At 42.5% G+C, this 17431-nt stretch overlaps 1 protein-coding gene across 1 annotated transcript; it reads left to right on the top strand.

The window, feature by feature from the left end:
* Positions 1-10331: 10331 nt before the first annotated feature.
* LOC127568172 (prostaglandin E2 receptor EP2 subtype-like) lies at positions 10332-17100 on the top strand. The gene is made up of 2 exons (XM_052011610.1): positions 10332-11218; positions 13358-17100. The coding sequence occupies exons 1-2, from the start codon at positions 10436-10438 to the stop codon at positions 13607-13609; spliced, it is 1035 nt and encodes a 344-aa protein (XP_051867570.1). The 5' UTR covers positions 10332-10435; the 3' UTR covers positions 13610-17100.
* Positions 17101-17431: the final 331 nt, after the last annotated feature.

The following is a 17431-nucleotide window of genomic DNA, read 5'->3' as shown; positions in this document are numbered from 1 at the left end:
TGGCATGGCCTGCGTAAACAGGTTTCCAAATGGGCCCAGTCCTGCACACACTGCCAAACCTCGAAAGTACAGCAGCATGTCAAGGCCCCCCTGCAGGACTTTCAACCTACCCACTGGAGGTTCGACCATATCCATGTCAACCTTGTCAGTCCCCTCCCAGTCTCCTGAGGAGCGCGGTACCTCCTCATGATTGTCGACCGCTTTACCCGCTGGCCCGAAGCCATTCTCCTCGCAGACACCTCCACCCAGTCCTGCGCACGGGCCCTTTTGTCAACTTGGGTGGCCCGTTTCGGTGTCCCAGCCCATATCACCTCAGACAAGGGAGTTCAATTCACCTCCGGCCTGTGGTCTGCCATCGCTGACTTGTGGGGTTCCCAGATCCACCTCACCACCGCCCATCATCCGCAATCCAATGGGCTGGTGGAGGGGTTCCATCGACACCTGAAGTCGGCACTCACGGACCGCCTTAAGGGGCCCAACTGGGTGGACGAACTCCCCTAGGTCCTGCTGGGGATACGTACCACGCCAAAAGAGGACCTGCATGCCTCATCTGTGGAGATGGTCTACAGAATGCCCTTGGTCATCCTGGCGAGTTCATACCAGCCCCTCGGGGGCCAGAGGAAGAACCTGCTGCGACGCTTGACCGGCTGCGCGAGCGGCTTGGCAAACTGGCCCTGATACCCACCTCGCAACACAGACAGGCCCCAACCCGTATGCCAACATCCCTCTGAGACTATAAGTTTGTCTTTGTCAGGAGGGGCACGCACCAAACACCGCTGCAGCGGCCGTACGAAGGGCCATTCCGGGTCGTCAAGAACAATGGGTCTACGTTTGTGCTGGACATTGGGGGGCACGAGGAGGTTTTTACAATTGACCGGCTGAAGCCGGCTCATTTAGACCTGGACCAACCAGTAGTGGTCCAGCGAGCGCGATGCAGGGGCAGGCCACCCAAGTCATAGTTTATTTAATTCTGGCTTTCGCGACGGTATCACGGGTTCTGGGCGGGGGCAGCGGTTATGTGGTGACTCACCTTACTGGTATCGAACCGGCTCCCAAGATCGCGAGCGTCGTCAGAGGCCCCGACCCAAGATGGCGCAGGGCCCTCCTTCTTCTCCATCGTTGGGCTAGGAGAGCCCGCGCGCGGGAAGGTCAGGTGACCCAAGCATGACATCAACGTGGGAACTGAAGCGCAGGAAGAGTTTCGGTATTAAAAGGCGCACCGCGCCCCTGTCGAGCAATCGACTTCTGACTCCAAGCAACAGACTCCGTGTCCTTATTCTATAGTAGTGTAGCTAGCCGCTACAGTTTGTATGTTTCAGCTTAATGTTTCGGCTTAAGAAATCAAGCGTTGTTTTGCTTTCGACTTACTGCATTCTTACAGGAAGGAGATTGTGTATTTTCTGACTCATCTCATCATCCAGAACAGCTGGGAGCTGTTGGCTACCAGTGAAGCAGCAAACGGCAGAGATACAGCACAATATATGACGATGGTATGCATTGAAATGATGATAGTTGGATCCAGCCAAGAAGAACATCATCTCCCCATCTTCCCTGTCAAACCCTATATGAATTTTCGATGTTTCATTGAGATCATCTCTCAGTCTTCTAAACCCTGGGGAGTATAGGCCCAGTCGGCTTAATCTCTTTTTGTAGGACATCCCAGAATTTAATCTGGTGAATTTTTATTACACTTTCTGTATTGCAACTAGGCAGACAAACATGTACGTAGTACTGCAGGTGTAGACTCCCCAATGCACAATATAATTTCATTAATACATCTTTATGTATGTACTCAAATCCCTTATGACCAACATATTGTTGCCTTGTTAATTGCATGCCTGTACCTGCATATTAACTTTCAATGATTCATGAACAAGGACACTAAGATACCCTCTGAAAAGTAAGATCTTTTCATCTCTCATGATCTTAATGACTTTCCAGGACATCTGTGACCTTAAGCTTTACATGACTTGTTGGGCCACAAAAAGCGAGGCCACAGGAATAGAGCAGGTGGCAAGTATAAGGATCTAGCACAATTCACCCTGACAAAACCCCCTGGATATCTTTATATTCTATCGCTGTAATTGAATCTTCAATGAGCACTGGCAACACCAAGCAATTTTCTATTTTCTTTCATGTCCCTTCTGAATATTTTTGAATGAATCTTAATTTAAATCAAATGCTTTTGAAAATAACGCAGAAACAATGGGAAAAAATGTATAGTAATGTATAACAATGACTGTAACTCAGTGACTTAAGCATGAAAATCTAGTCTGACATTCCATTACATCACTGAGAGAATGGTGCACGGTCAGAGGTAACATCTTTTAAACCCAAACATTAAACTCGGGCCTTATTTCCTTTTTCAGGTGGGCATGTAAGATCCTATGCCATAATTTCAAAGTTCAGAAAAGTTATCCCCTGACCAATAGTATTAAACATTACTCAACATTACTAAAAACAGATTATTTGGCCACTATCATGTTGCTGTTTGAAAGAACTAGTGGTGTGCAACTTGACTGCTGTATTTCCAAAATTACAATGATCACTACTCTTCAAATGTATTCATTGCTTGTAAAGTGCCTTGTGATGCCCTGAAAAGAACTATTTAAATGCAAGTTATTTTTATTTCTTTTGTCTACTCTCCTCTCTTTCTCAGACCTTTTTCACTTTTTCCATAACATTGAAAATTCCAGCAATGCTTTACTCTGCCTACTTTTCATCCATGTGGTAGCTCATCAGCCCATATTGTTGGTTAAGACCATCATCAAACCACATTAAACAACACCATAGCCTGGATTTTCCTTTGAACTATCATGCATTTTCTGTCAGACGATACAGAAAACAGACTGGAATAGGACAGTATTTTCACCACAGGCCTCCCATTTTGTTCTTTTCACCTCTCAGTGCACATTGATCTAAACTCCTGGACTCATGTTATTATAAACTGCTTGCAAAGTCTCATTCACTACAAGACAAGATAAAGTGATTAACCTTTAGGTACTGCAGTAACATTATCTAACTGCTGCAATCGGCTCTGATGGTTGTAGCTACCTCTAGGCAAGTTGCCTTGGTCCTGTAATGGCCGCATGCTGATCAGAGAAAGCAGTTCAGCTCTCTGACACATTTGCTCTGGAAATTTTGCATTGCCTATGTCCAAAAATTACAGTTGTAAAACTGAGTACTTTGCCTTTTTGACCAAAAACGATGAACCTTTAACATGCATATGAGTGCTCATCCACTGATGGGCAGGCTTCCAATAAAAATGTATTGACTCCTGTTGTATTCCCACGGATATAAACTGGGAAATAAAATGGGTTTCAACATATTAATAGCTGGTACATGCCAAGAGATTACTTTCAAGTAACATCTGAAGGCAGATAAAGATATTAAATGAGACAGATTTAAAAATGATGAGGACTGAGCTGCCATCTGATGATTTTGTTTTTACTTTTACTTCGTTTTAGGTACTTTGCACTTGACTTAATAATTTAATGAATTTTGTAGTATGATTAAATGTGGCTTAAAAACTTCTGTTGCAGTTGTTTTATTATACATGGGAACTAGACACTACTTTTTGGACTATTGCATTGAACAGGTGCTGAACAGTCTTCCTGAAGTGCTGCCATCAGATTAGTGAAGGTACTCCCATACAGCAGTCCAGCATTTTGACTCAACGGTGGTATATTTGTGATATATGTCCAAGTGAATATAATTATCCAGCACCATTCACAACTAGATATAACAAAACTGCAGGGCTCTGTACTTTCACCGTGTTCAGGTACTCCACTCTTGTTATGCTCTCTTAAATATATTTTAGGTAAATCAGAGTGGTCTGTATTTGTGCCCTCTGTTATGGACTCAGTGAAAGTCCCTTTAAGATAGAGAGTGTGTGTGTATGTGTGTGTGGGGCGTGCTTACGTCAATAGAAGATAAAGGACGTAATGACGTTGTTGAAGAAGTCAGAAGAAGAAGGAGAGAGAGAGAGAGAAGGGAGAGAGACACCAGCCTGCTTGTTTTCTCTATCGATGGATGAGAAACAATAACTGTGTTTGCCACTGAAATCCATGTATGGAAGTTGGAAGTAATCCGGTGGAGTTCACTTTGTTGCTGACCTGTAGAAGGAAACAGGTATTTGTGTGTGGACGACTACGATTCGGATGCTTTTCGGGGTGAGGAAGTCACTACCGAGTAAACACTGAAGTGTCGTTTGGGTTCCATCGAGGAACATTTGGATTTCGTATGTACTCTCTCTATGTTTTTCTACATCTACATCTTATCTTCAGACAACGGTGGTTGTTGAAGAACCCCTTGCTCATGTTTCACCTTATGGCTTGCGGAACTGAACTTTAAGAACCATTCCGGAACTGGGAGTTTTGGACTTTGTCACACACACACACGAAGAGTTTAGTTTTGGGGTTAACGTTCGAGGTTTAACATTTTTGAATTCTAACATACTAACATTGTTACTTTTATTTTACGTATTATCATAAGTAGTGATTAATAAAATAGTTTTTAACACTGAATCATGCTCAGTGTGTTTCTTTTGTTGCTGGTTCGTGACACCTCATTGAACCAGGGTTAGCTTGATGAGACTTGTTGAGATTACAGGTTGCGGTGCAATTCTTTGGTTACTAACATCACACGATATCTCATAGATGTTGAGCTCATGACCTAGTTTAGTCTGTTTGAATCCTTTCCATTTAGCATAGTGGTATTGATACAGATAATGAAGGTGGAATTAAGGTGAAGGCAATATCTGTCTTCACAAGGTGATTCCCCACCCACCTCATCAACCATCATGATCAATGGCATCTGCAAAGGATAAATTCATGAGGGTGAGATTAAGTTTGTGTTGATTTTCTCATCATCAGCTGCAAACCCTGTGTCCTTGGCTGATTCAACTAGGAGGTTGTACATTCTGTGTCCTTGAATATCCAAACGCTTCTTCCAACTTGCATTGAAAATACTGTTTCATCAGCTGGAGCAGGATTGTAAGTGGGAATCAGCAGGAGGTTTTCTTGTACATGGTTGTCCTAATGCCTTGTGACTAGTAATACGAATGATGCTGAAAAGATCTGGGAAGTCTGATTCTATCACAGCTGTCAGATTATTGCTTGAGTAGTCTGTGAGACAGCACCTTCAATCCTGGAGTTCAGTATTGTCCTCAAACGTTAGTGAGAAGAATTACACGCAATCTGATGTTAGTGATGGGAATTTCACACTAATGACAACAATGCCTGGGTCGATATTCATCTTTAATAATGCTTTGCAATTGCAGTTTCATAGTCCAAGTACTTTTTTGGTGACAGGAGGTAGAGTGAAAAGTAATTGTCAAGTAACACGCCTATTAGGAAATTAAGCTGGAGGAAACAGGGCAGCACAGTGGTGTAGCTAGTAGAGCTGCTGTCTCACAGTGCCAGAGACCCAGGTTGAGACCCTGTTGTGTCTTTTTATTATGAATATTTTCAGTCCAGAGCTCACTGGCACAAAAGTGTGCTCACCAAGTACCACCAACGTTAACTTGAAGAAGGATTTGGTTCTGCCGTTTCTTCCTCTTCTTAGGCAGCCTCTCCAGATTGAGGATGATTTGTTTCTTTTCCAGTTCTGTGGGCTCTGATGAGACCAAGGTGGTATCCACAGATTCTCCCATTTTCCAACACTATCCCCATATTCCTAGATAATGTCCAGACATCTATCAGTCTGTGTTTTGAATAAGCACTAGAAATGAACATTCACATCCTTATGGAATAGAAAATTCCAAAGATTCACCACCCTCTGAGTGAAGATATTTCTCCTTATCTCAATCCTATTCTGAAACTCTGTGTCTCTGGTCCTTGATTCCTCAGCCATGGGAAATGTCTTCCCTGCTTGTAGCCTGTCAACTCCTTTAACAATTTTCTCTGCTCAAGTGAGATCTCCTTTCATCCTTCTAAACTCCTGAAAATACAGTCCCAATCTACTCAATCTCTTCTCATGGGGCAAACCTGCCATTCCTGGAATGTCTGGTGATTTCTTGCTGCACTACCTTTCTCGAAACCGTACACAATATCCAGGTGCTGTCTGACCAATATAGTTGCAATAAGCCTTCCTTACACCTATATTCAAATATTTTCATAATAAAGACAAACATACCATTTACCCTACTAATCCCTTGCTGCTCCTGCACATTGGCCTTGTATACATATACATAGGTCCTTTCAACATCAAAACAATTCAATCTCTCGCCATTTAACAAGTACTGAATTTTTTCTGTTAAGTGCACCAAAGTGGATGATGACCTCACATTCCTCACATTTTTTCCACATTATGTCTAATCCATATTGTGTAATCCATTCCATCTACCACGTTCTTCATCACTCACTCAGCTTGTCTATATCCTTTTGAAGCCCCTTTTGCTATATCCTCTTGCTTACTCATAATCCCCACATAATAATAGTTCATTATTATCAGCAAATTTGATTATGACATTTTGTTCCTTCAGCCAAATTGGATACAGATTGTGAAGAGCCAGGGCCCAAGCACTGAACCATGCAGTACCCTATTAGACATAGCCTGACAACCTGAGAACGATCCATTTATTCCCACTTTTTGGAGAAACCAAAGGCAGATTGGGTGACTGCATCATGGAACACACCCATTTAGTAAAAACAGACAGTCCTGAGCTTCCAGTTGTCTGCCTTATTAATTCTCTATTCCAATCCCACTCTGACTTAATTGCATTGTTACAATGAGGCTCAATGGCAGCCTTCAGCACTCAAAAATGAATTCGATAATTTCAGGTATTTCCTTTTTCTACTTACATTAGAATTAGCCGGTCTTGTTGTCAAATTATCCATCTGTAATATTTTCTCAGATTTTCTCTCTCCATTACCTATAACTGGGTTTAACAGTTAGTAACAAAAATGGTGATCAGATTATTAGGAAAACTTATCTAAATTTTCTCTCTCCACAAACACTGCCTGACCTTCTTTACAACAGTTCTGATCTACATTTCACAGCTTTTACGTCTCTTTGATTATCTTTTCTCTAACTGAACTCATTATCCATCAACCAGATGGCTTCACAAACAACATATCACCTTGATAACCCTGACCTCACCTTATCAGAAATACACCTTTTGTCCTATCCAACCTTCCCCCACCCTCTCAACAACCTAAAACCAACTTGTTTCTTACTTTTCTAGCTTAAAGTGTCTTCGACCTGAAACTAACTCTGTTTCTCTTTTCACAGATGTTGCCTGACCAGCTGAATGTTTCTGGCATTTTCTGCTCTTATTGCATTTTACGCTCTTATTGCATTTTACGCAAGACCACTCTGATATTCAGATGCTGGACAGAGTAATCCACTGTCACGGAAGATCAGGAAGCCCAGCTGATCTAGGATTCTCTCATCAAAGCAGAAGTTATAGCCAGTGAAAAAACTCTTCCTCTAAGCAGCAGATTTGTGCCTAGCCCAGCCTGGGTTACCTGATACCTTGTCATTGACACAATTTCTTGGGTGGCTTTTCTATTTCACAGGTATTCAGGAATCAACCACATTGGTGTGGTACTAGAGTTATTTACAGGTTATATGTGGTAAGGTCAGCCAATTCCCTTCTTTAAAGGGTATCAGATAAGTTTTAGAGAACATAGAACAATTACAGCACAATTGAGGCCCTTCGGCCCACGAAGCTGTGCCGAACATGTCTCTACCCTAGAAATTACTAGGCTTACCCATACTCATACTATACCCATACTATTTTGCTCAGCTCCATATACCGATCTAACAGTCTCGCGAAAGACCCTATCGTATCAGCCTCCATCACCATTTCCGGCAGCCCATTCCACACACTCACCACTCTCTGAGTAAAAAACTTACCCCTGACATCTCCTGTATATCTACTCCCCAGCACCTTAAACCTATGTCCTCTTATGGGCATCAATTCAGCCCTGGGGAAAAGCCTCTATCTACCCTATCAATACCTCTCATCATCTTATACACCTCTATCAGGTGCCCCCTCATCCTCCGTCTCTCCAAGGAGAAAAGGCAGAGTTCCCTCAACCTGCTTTCATAAGGCATGCTCCACATCCCAGGCAGCATCCTTGTAAATCTCCTCTGCACCCTCTTTTCTAACAATCTGATAACCATTCTTGTTACAAGTTTTAAAACCCAGTTTTAGTTATTTCATTGAATCCAAATCCTCAGACCACAGTAATGTGATTTGAATATTACTAATGAGCCTCTGGACTTCTGCCAACTAATGTAAACAGTGTTTCAGTGCCACTGTTCCCATGTACCATTCATTAATTATGTTGGGAAAAAACCTGATGTTTCGATATATTTCATTTCCCTAGTCTTCCACAACACCCGAGAAATGTATATACCACAAATGGAAATTGCATCAGGTTCAGTAGTTTTTTCAGGAGGGGATTTGCTCTCTTTACTTGGTCTAGTTTTTATGTGAAAAGCTGCTCTCTTGAGCTGGCATACAATCTACTAAATTGGCTTTGTCAACAATACTCATATCCTATAACTGCATTTTAAAAAAAACAAGATAGGTATTGGTGGGTGATGAACACAAGATACTACTTGTCATCCTGAAATTAATACACGAAAAGTGCTGGAGGAACTCAGCAGGTCAGGCAGCATCCATGGAGAGAAATAAACAGTCGACGTTTCGGGCCAAGACCCTTTATCAGGACTGGAAAGGAAGAGGGCAGAAGCTAGAATAAGAAGGGAGGGGGAGGAATACAAGGAGGCGGAGAAAGTGAGATCAGCTGATAGGCGAGTCCAGGTGAGAGGGGGAAAGTAGTGGGTGGGGGAGGGGGAGAAGATGTAATGAGCTGAGAGGTGATAGGTAGAAGAGGCCAAGGGCTGAAGAAGGAGGAATCTGGTAGGAGATGGGAGTGGACCATGGAATAAAGGATAGGGGAGGAGAGGAGAGGAGATAAACAGGTCATCAAGGCAGGGGAAGGGAGCCATGGGAATAAGGGAAGACAAAGGAATGGGGAACAAAAAGAAGGGGAGGGGTTACCAGAAGTTGGAGAAATCAATGTTAAGGCCATCAGGTTGGAAACTCCCAAGTTGGAATATGAGGCGTTGTTCCTCCAGCCTGTGCCTGGCCTCAACGTGGCAGCAGAGGGGGCTATGGATAGACATGTCAGTATGGGAATGGGATGTGGAATTGAAGTGGGTGGCCACCGGGAGGTCCTGGCTATTGTGGCAGACGGAGCAAAGGTGCTCGACGAAGCGGTCACCCAATCTGCGTCGGGTCTCACCGATGTACAGGAAGCCGCACCCGGAGCACCAGATGCAATAAATTACTCCCTCGGACTCACGGGTGAAGCACTGTCTCACCTGTGAGGATTGTTGGGACCCTGAATGGTGGTGAGGGAGGAGGTGTAGCTCTTCTCTCCATCCCCCACCCACTACCTTCCCCCTCTCAACTGGACTCGCCTATCACCTGACCTCAACTATCGCCTGCCTGTGTGTCCCCCCACCTTCTTATTCTGGCTTCTGCCCTCTTACTTTCCAGTGCTGACGAAGGGTGTCGACCCGAAACGTTGACTGTTTATTTCCCTCCATGGATGCTGCCTGAGCTGCCGAGTTCCCCCAGCACTTTTTGTGTATTGCTCCAGACACATCTGCAGAATATCTTGCGTCTCTGATCCTGAAATTAATGATTTGGTCCCAAATACCGTAACAGTATGTTTTCTTCAGGAGCCAGCTGTTACTCACACCAACTCCGTTTACAGCGGCGGCTTCATCCGAGTAGCGGGACACGAATGGTCCTTCCCTTTGAGACTCTGAACACTTAGTGCGGACAGGCAAACGTCAGGCTGGAAAGAGCAGCTACATGGGAGCCAATACAAGTAAACGTTGCCGGTAAAGGGACACTTGGTGCCGGCGAGATGAACGAGTAGTTTGTGCTTGGGGTGGGTGGTTGCGAGGAACAGGCGAAATGGTGACTAAGGTAAAGGTCGGTGGGCGGGTGATTTGCTTGGGGCGGGGGTTAAATGTCTGAGGGGGGTGGGCGGTGGCGGCTGGGGGCGGGGTAAATGCCAGAGGCGGGGCGAGTTGTGGGAGTTGGCGGGAGCTGCCTGGAGTGGCTATTTACTCAGAACAGTCAGTGGTCGGACGCTGAGCCGGGGCGAGGGAGGGGGGCCTGACGTCAGCGGGTTTTCCGCCCGTGGACTGCGGGCGGAGGCGGCGGGGGGGACGCTTCGGAGTCACACGTGGTCTCGTTTGAAACGGTTCGCCTCAGGGGCGCCCTTGCTCCGCATCATCCCGCAGTTGTGTCGAGTTGGGGGGGGGGAGGAGGAGGAGGAGGAGGAGGAGGAGGAGGGGGCGGGGGCCAGAGGCACCGACGGCGCCGGGACATCCGTGACTGGCACGACGCGCTCGGCTCGGTCCTTCTCCTTCCCGGGTGGGCGCAGCAGGAACCCGCGCCGTCATGATCAATGAATCTTGCGAGAACATCACGGACATCACCGAACATGCGGGGCCCTCCGTCAGCGCCGTGATGTTCGTCACCGGGGTGCTGGGCAACGTGCTGGCGCTGGTCATCCTCGGGCTGCACAAGCGGGACCCCAAGAGCAAAATGTCGCTCTTCCACATCCTAGTGAGCAGCCTGATAATCACCGACCTGGTGGGAACCCTGATCATCAGCCCGATGGTGCTGACCGCCTACGCCAGGCGCCGCACACTGCTGGCTCTGAACTTGTGCAGCTATTGCGCCTTCGCCATGGCTTTCTTCGGCCTCGCTTCTATGTTCATCCTGTTTGCCATGGCGGTGGAGCGCTGCCTCTCCCTCAGCTGCCCCTACTTCTACCAACGGCACACCAGCAACCGCTGCGGACTCATCACCATCCCGGCCATCTATGTCTTCTGCCTCATCTTCTGTGCCTTGCCCCAACTGGGGTTTGGCATCAACGCGCAGTATTGCCCGGGCACCTGGTGTTTCATCAAGATGGAAGTTTGGAGAATGGAGGTGAGGCACCGCGTCTATTCCCTGTCCTACGCCATCCTGATGAAGGTGTTGATCATCTCCATCCTACTGTGCAACATATCCGTCATTGTCAACCTGTGCCGAATGCACCAAAGGAAGAAGACTCGGAGACACTCGAGTGCACCCCGCACAAGAAGGCATCGATTTTCCCAGTCCGAAGAAGTTGATCACCTCGTTCTTTTAGCTATAATGACAACAACGTTTGTTATTTGTTCAGTGCCTTTGACGGTGAGTGTTAATAACGTCTAATTCGTTATGGTGCAGAACTTTTCCTTAACGGGAATATAAATATGAAAATATTGTTAACCTAACTACTTTCAGGTTTTGTGTACTTGATATTTTGGATGGAAGGAACATGGGTGAAGTCAGGAAAATAGGTCCGTCATTTTGTTTTAAAGGATTATGAAGTCTTGGATCTGCACAGAGAAATCAAATACAAAACAAAAATTTCTTTTGAGAGTTGTGTTAGCCTCAGGAAGGAAGGACAAATTGTCAGTACGATTTTTGTATATATTATGAAATCCGCAGTGATCCAACTTGTCTGGCTCCTAATGAGATTTTCAACCAGCTTGAGATGGAAACCCTGAGAGTCATTTACATAAGAACATAAGAAATAGGAGCAGGAGTAGGCCATCTGGCCCGTCGAGCCTGCTCCTCCCTTCAATAAGATCATGGCTGATCTGGCTGTGGACTCAGCTCCACCTCCCTTCCTTTTCCCCATAACCCTTAATTCTCCTACTATGCAAAAATCTGTGTAACTATGTCTTAAATATATTTAATGAGGTAGCCTCCACTGCTTCCCTGGGCAGAGAATTCCATAGATTCGCTACTCTGGGAAAAGCAGTTTCTCCTCATCTCTGTCCTAAATCTATTCCCCTGAATCTTGAGGCAATGTCCCCTAGTTTTAGTCTCACCTACCAGTGGAAACAATCTTCCTGCCTCTATCTTTTCTACCCCTTTCATAATTTTATATATTTCTATAAGATCCCCTCTCATTCTTCTGAATTCCAGCGAGTATAGTCCCAGGTGACTCAACCTCTCCTCATAGGCTAACCCCCTCATCTCCAGAATCAACCTGGTGAACCTCCTCTGCACTGCCTCCAAAGCCAGTATATTTTTCCTCAAGTAAGGAGACCAGAACTGCATGCAGTATTCCAAGCTGCAGCCTCACCAGTACCCTGTACAGTTACAGCATAACCTCCCTGCTCTTAAATTCAATCCCTCTAGCAATGAAGACCATGGATTCATTCATAGAAATTAACTCATTTGAAAATGAGGGGTGGAAAATAGTTAACTTGTATGGAGATACCCTCAGTAAAGATCTTAGGGAGAGGTCAGAAGACAAGGGTCATTGTGATTGTAGTATCTCCATAATATCATCTACTAATAACACCATGATCCATCAGAACTAATAAATTGGACTGCTTGTCCTTTGCAAAATGTTGTTCATCTTTGCATATTCTAAGATTGGATGAATAAAGCTTTTGAAATAAGCTACTTGGTAATTTAACCAATTGAGAAGGACAAATACAAGCACACTTCCAAGGATAATTAAGGATAGCTATTCATTATGGCTTTGCCAGTGATGGCCAGTCCTGATGCAAGATCTCAGACTGAAATATTGACAGTTCCTTTCACCTCCACCGATACTTCTCGACCTGTTAAGTTCCTCCAGCAGTTTGGTTGTTGCACCAGATTACAGCATCTGCAGTCTCTTGTGTCTCCATGACCAGATCTAATGTATGAATAAGTAAATGTATATTAGCTTTTTTATGATTCTACCATTATCAGAGCATAAGATATAGGAGCAGAATTAGGGTATTTGGCCCATCGAGTCTGCTCTGCCATTCAATTTATTTATTTTTCCTCTCAACCTCATTCTCTTGCCTTTTTCCCGTAACCTTTAATGCCCTTACTAATCAAGAACCTATCAACCTCCACTTTAAATATATCCAATGACTTGGCCTACAGCTGTCTGTAGCAATGAATTCCACAGATTCACCACCCTCTGGCTAAAGAAATTCCTCCTCATCTCTGTTCTAAAGGAACTTCCTTCTATTCTGAGGCTGTGCCCTCTGGTCCTAGACTTTCCCACTACTGGAAACATCCTCTCCGCAATTTACCTCCATAATTTATCTACACAAATTATAGTAAATGGTGCCAGTTGCACTTCATAGGGTGGTATTTAAAGACTATCTAATAGTCTTTTAATGGGAAAAAAACACTTTCTGAACAAAAATGCACCTTAATGCTCTTAAATTTGATTGTTTAAATCAGAATTCAAATGTGAAACATCATAATACAATTGTAATATTTAGAAATTTCTTTTAAACAGTTGCAAACATTTGACCTTGTATTTGTCCTTAGGTTCGTGCATACATCGGGGCATTTCAAAATGTCAAAGACAATGAAAGTGATCTCGTGGCTCTCCGTTGCCTGTCTTTTAATTCAATAATTGATCCATGGGTTTTTATTATTCTCAATACATCTGTATTTAGAAGGATATTGTCCAGGATATTGTGCTGTAAGATTACTTCAAAGAGACAAGAACCACATACCACCACTTTCAAAAATACTGAAATATTCAGACAGGAGTCACTTTGGGACAGGCACTCCTGATACTTGAATTGTGCTGAAGGTACTTTACAAAATTTATCCACCAGTCCGTCCTTTTGAAGGAAAGATGCACTTAATATCACATGGGATTTGACAGACCAATTTGCTTTCTCGTATTTACATTGAGTAAGAGGAGAGTTTACAATAAGCAACGAGTAAGGAACATGTGCAGAGGATTTTGTCCTGTTGACAGTTCTGACGTCATCTGTGAAGCATCATTTTTTTCTCTATGATTCTTCAAATTCTTGAGAAAAATTTGTCATTAAAAGATTTTAATTTAGGCCATGTGTTCAATTTCAAGTGATTTGGCGCAAATTTTATTTTTTACATTCCCCTGTGGCATATTTGTTGTTTAATAGATAACTTACTTTTCTACATAGATTGAATTGGCTTTGCAGAGTATTTGTCCTCTTTATTAAAACAAAATATTATCAATGGGTCTTTTTACATGATGTCAATATTGGTTTTATAATACACTTTAATTATTTAAATTACAGTTTGTCGGATAATATGGACTGTGGTGCTGTACAACGGAACCAAATTTCACTCAGTATTTTTGAGAGGAATAGATAGTTTGGTCATCAGGTTCACTCAGTGGTAACTACGTAGATACATATCAATTGTTAGAAGCCATGTCTTTCACTCAAACCATGGCCCCATCTTCCCTCTCAAAAGGATATAATGTGACACAAGAAGAGCACGTCAGTACTTCCTGTGGCCTGTCCAATATTTATCTTTAAAACAAATAAAGTGAAACAAATAATCTTTTATAATTTCATTCCTTTTTGTGTGTTGCACAAAAGTTGGCAGCCTCATTTCCAATGTTACTACAGTTAGTAAACTTCAAGAGACCTTATTGGTAATAACTTTTTTGAATGTTCTGAGATTTGTGTAAAACACTATTTAAATGCAACTCTTTCTTTATTAGATGATACTCTGTGGAATTCAAATTGTGCCAAACCTTGAAATAGCAATTCATGTTAGAATTTTACAAAATTACACTCAGGTGGATTTTCCATAGTTGCTCAAACTAGAATGCAAGGAAACAATTTGTGCTTTTATGGCAAAGAATTATTTTCTACACCTCAAGGCCTCACTTCAGCTTATTCAAAGGAAGTTCAATAGTCCAAATCCTTAGGTGGCAACAGCGGTGTGGCTGGGGGCACAGTGGTACAACTCGTTGAGCTGCCTCAACAGCTCCAGCAACCTGGATTCAATCGTGACATCCAGTCCTGATGTGTGGAGTTTACACATTCTCCCTGTTGTTGCATGGGTTTCTTCCAGGTGCTCTGGTTTCTTCCCACATACCAAAAGTGTGGCGATAGGTAGGTTAATTAGTCGCTGTAAATTGCCCCAGTGTGTAGGTGGGGCAATAGAAACTGGGGAGAGTTGACGGGAATGTGGGTGAATAAAATGGTTTAGGGTAAATGGGTGTTTGATGATTGGCCCATACTCTGTGGGCCAAAGACCCGCTTCTGTGCATTATCTCTATGGCTCTAACCTAATCGTCACTGAGCCCGGACACAGTCAAAACCTAAGTGTCTTCAGAGCTTCTAAAGAATTCCTCCAATTTTCTTCTTACTGGATCTGTTCTGTATTGCAGAACATTTTTATTGCCCTAGACTTCTGCTTCACCATCAGAGGCCAGTCATTTAGTAACTGGAATTGTTTCTGTAGTTAATTTCCAATTTGTATCACTACCAACCTGCCTGAATTCAAAAATAGAATAAAATTTAAAATATCACCCCTTTCACATCTTTGATTTTCTTCCATTGTGGCTTTTCGGCTCAGTTCCGATATCCACAGGTTTTTTGGTACTTGAGATGTGAGGAGCAGGAAGCAAGTTTTGTTATTGACTGATAGATGTGTTTTCCAAAATAGATCAAAACATAACTTCCAACACATTAGACAAAATTGCATTTAGATAAGATAAGATTTCTTTATTAGTCACGTGCATCGAAACACACAGTGAAATGCATCTTTGCATAGAGTGTTCTGGGGGCAACCCACAAGTGGTGCCATGCTTCCAGTGCCAACATAGCATGCCCACAGCTTCCTAACCTGTAGGTCTTTGGAATGTGGGAGGAAACCAGAGCACCCGGAGGAAACCCACGCAATCATGGGGAGAATGTACAAACTCCTTACAGAGTGTGGCCGGAATTGAACCTGGGTCGCTGGTGCTGTAATAGCAACTGCTACGCTACCTTGCCTGCCTACAGTGCATGTTACCTTATTGGATCTCACAGAATATTTTCAAATTATTTCATTTGTATTGAATAGATCTTTGAAGTAGTTGATAAATTTATTTCCATGCTACGTTATGTAGAAAAGCTGATTGAAACTTTCATTGAGGTTATAGTATACATTATACAGTTATATCCTGATGTTGACTATTTTAATTTCATAACTTTTGAATAGTTTATAATATTTTAATTTATATATTCTTTTGTAACTGGGCACTTATAATAATTCAGGTTTTAAACAAAAGTTTTAATCTTGGCATTCAGACATTTCATTGTATCCCTGCAAATATCTAGTTTTTCTTTTATTCTTCTGCACAGTTAAGTATACAGTGATTCATTTTATTTGAGGTATTATGTACAGATAATCAAGCTAAAAATCCTATCCTGCCACGTTTCCCCAAACTTAATGAACAATATAAAATAATGATTTATTCTGTGCATTTTAAACTCATCCCACACATAAACTGACTTCTGCCAATGGTACCAAATGATGTGTTTAAATTTGGAGGACAAAGTGATAGCAATCTTGATTCATTATTAATTCATGTAAGTTTTTCTGTATGTACAGAATACGCAGAGTATTCTGAAATGGAGACCAATTACAGCTGGTAATTACCACTTTGCAGTATTTAAAACAAAACTGGTAAATGACGTCAGGTCACTTAAGTGCCATTTTAAAATGTCTTCTACTCAAGCTACATTTGTAGTTAATGTAAATTCTTTCTCGTACCATGTAGTTAAAATCTCTCCCAATGCTTGATTTAAAAAAATTGACATATATTGTGTATTTTTAAATGAATTATTATTATTGCACAAAAGTTTAAAATGTTTCCTTTTGAAACTCTAATTTTGCAAGTATGTCTTGGAACTTCATTTGCAGTAATAACAAGGTAAACAAGAAAACATGACGACTTTTCAAATGATACTGCTTAGTTTTGTACAGTAATTGTAAAACAGAGCCTGTTTTATGATCAGATATTTTCTGGAACCAGTCTGATGTCTGCCTGATGAAATGTGAAACTATGCAGTAATTAAAATTACTGGAAACTGTAATAACACATCAGATTAGAGGTTCATCTGTTGTACAGACAAAGTATGGATAATATTGTTTTACCAAAGTAAGCCTATAGTTCCATCAATGTATGTGGTTAAAACCATGCACAGAATATTTATGCATTTCCAGCTTGTTATTTTTTATTATATATAATATTGCACTGCGAACAACTTTTCTAATAAACATACAGGACTCTGGGTTTCTTTTCTTTTTACTAACCTCTCCCAGGCACTAGAAGGATTAATTTCAAGGAATGGATGTTTTTCCATAGAGAGAGATTAAGCTGTCTGGGCCTAAACTCGCTAGAGTTTAGGAGAATAAGAGGTGATCTGATTGAAACAAACAAAGTCCATATGGGGCTTGACAAGGTACATGTGCGGATTATGTCTTCACTGGTTGGCTGTCTAGAACTAAGGATCACAGCCTAAAAATAAGGAATCGGCTATAAGGACAGATAAGAGAAGACATTTCTTCACCCAGAAGAATCTTTGGAATTCTTTACTCTTCAAGACCCAAGGCTCAGACACT

The sequence above is a fragment of the Pristis pectinata genome, chromosome 1 (assembly GCF_009764475.1).
Source record: "Pristis pectinata isolate sPriPec2 chromosome 1, sPriPec2.1.pri, whole genome shotgun sequence".
NCBI classification, from domain to species: Eukaryota; Metazoa; Chordata; class Chondrichthyes; order Rhinopristiformes; family Pristidae; genus Pristis; species Pristis pectinata.
The sequence above is the reverse complement of the archived record's forward strand: the minus strand, read 5'-3'. Positions and strand labels throughout refer to the sequence as shown.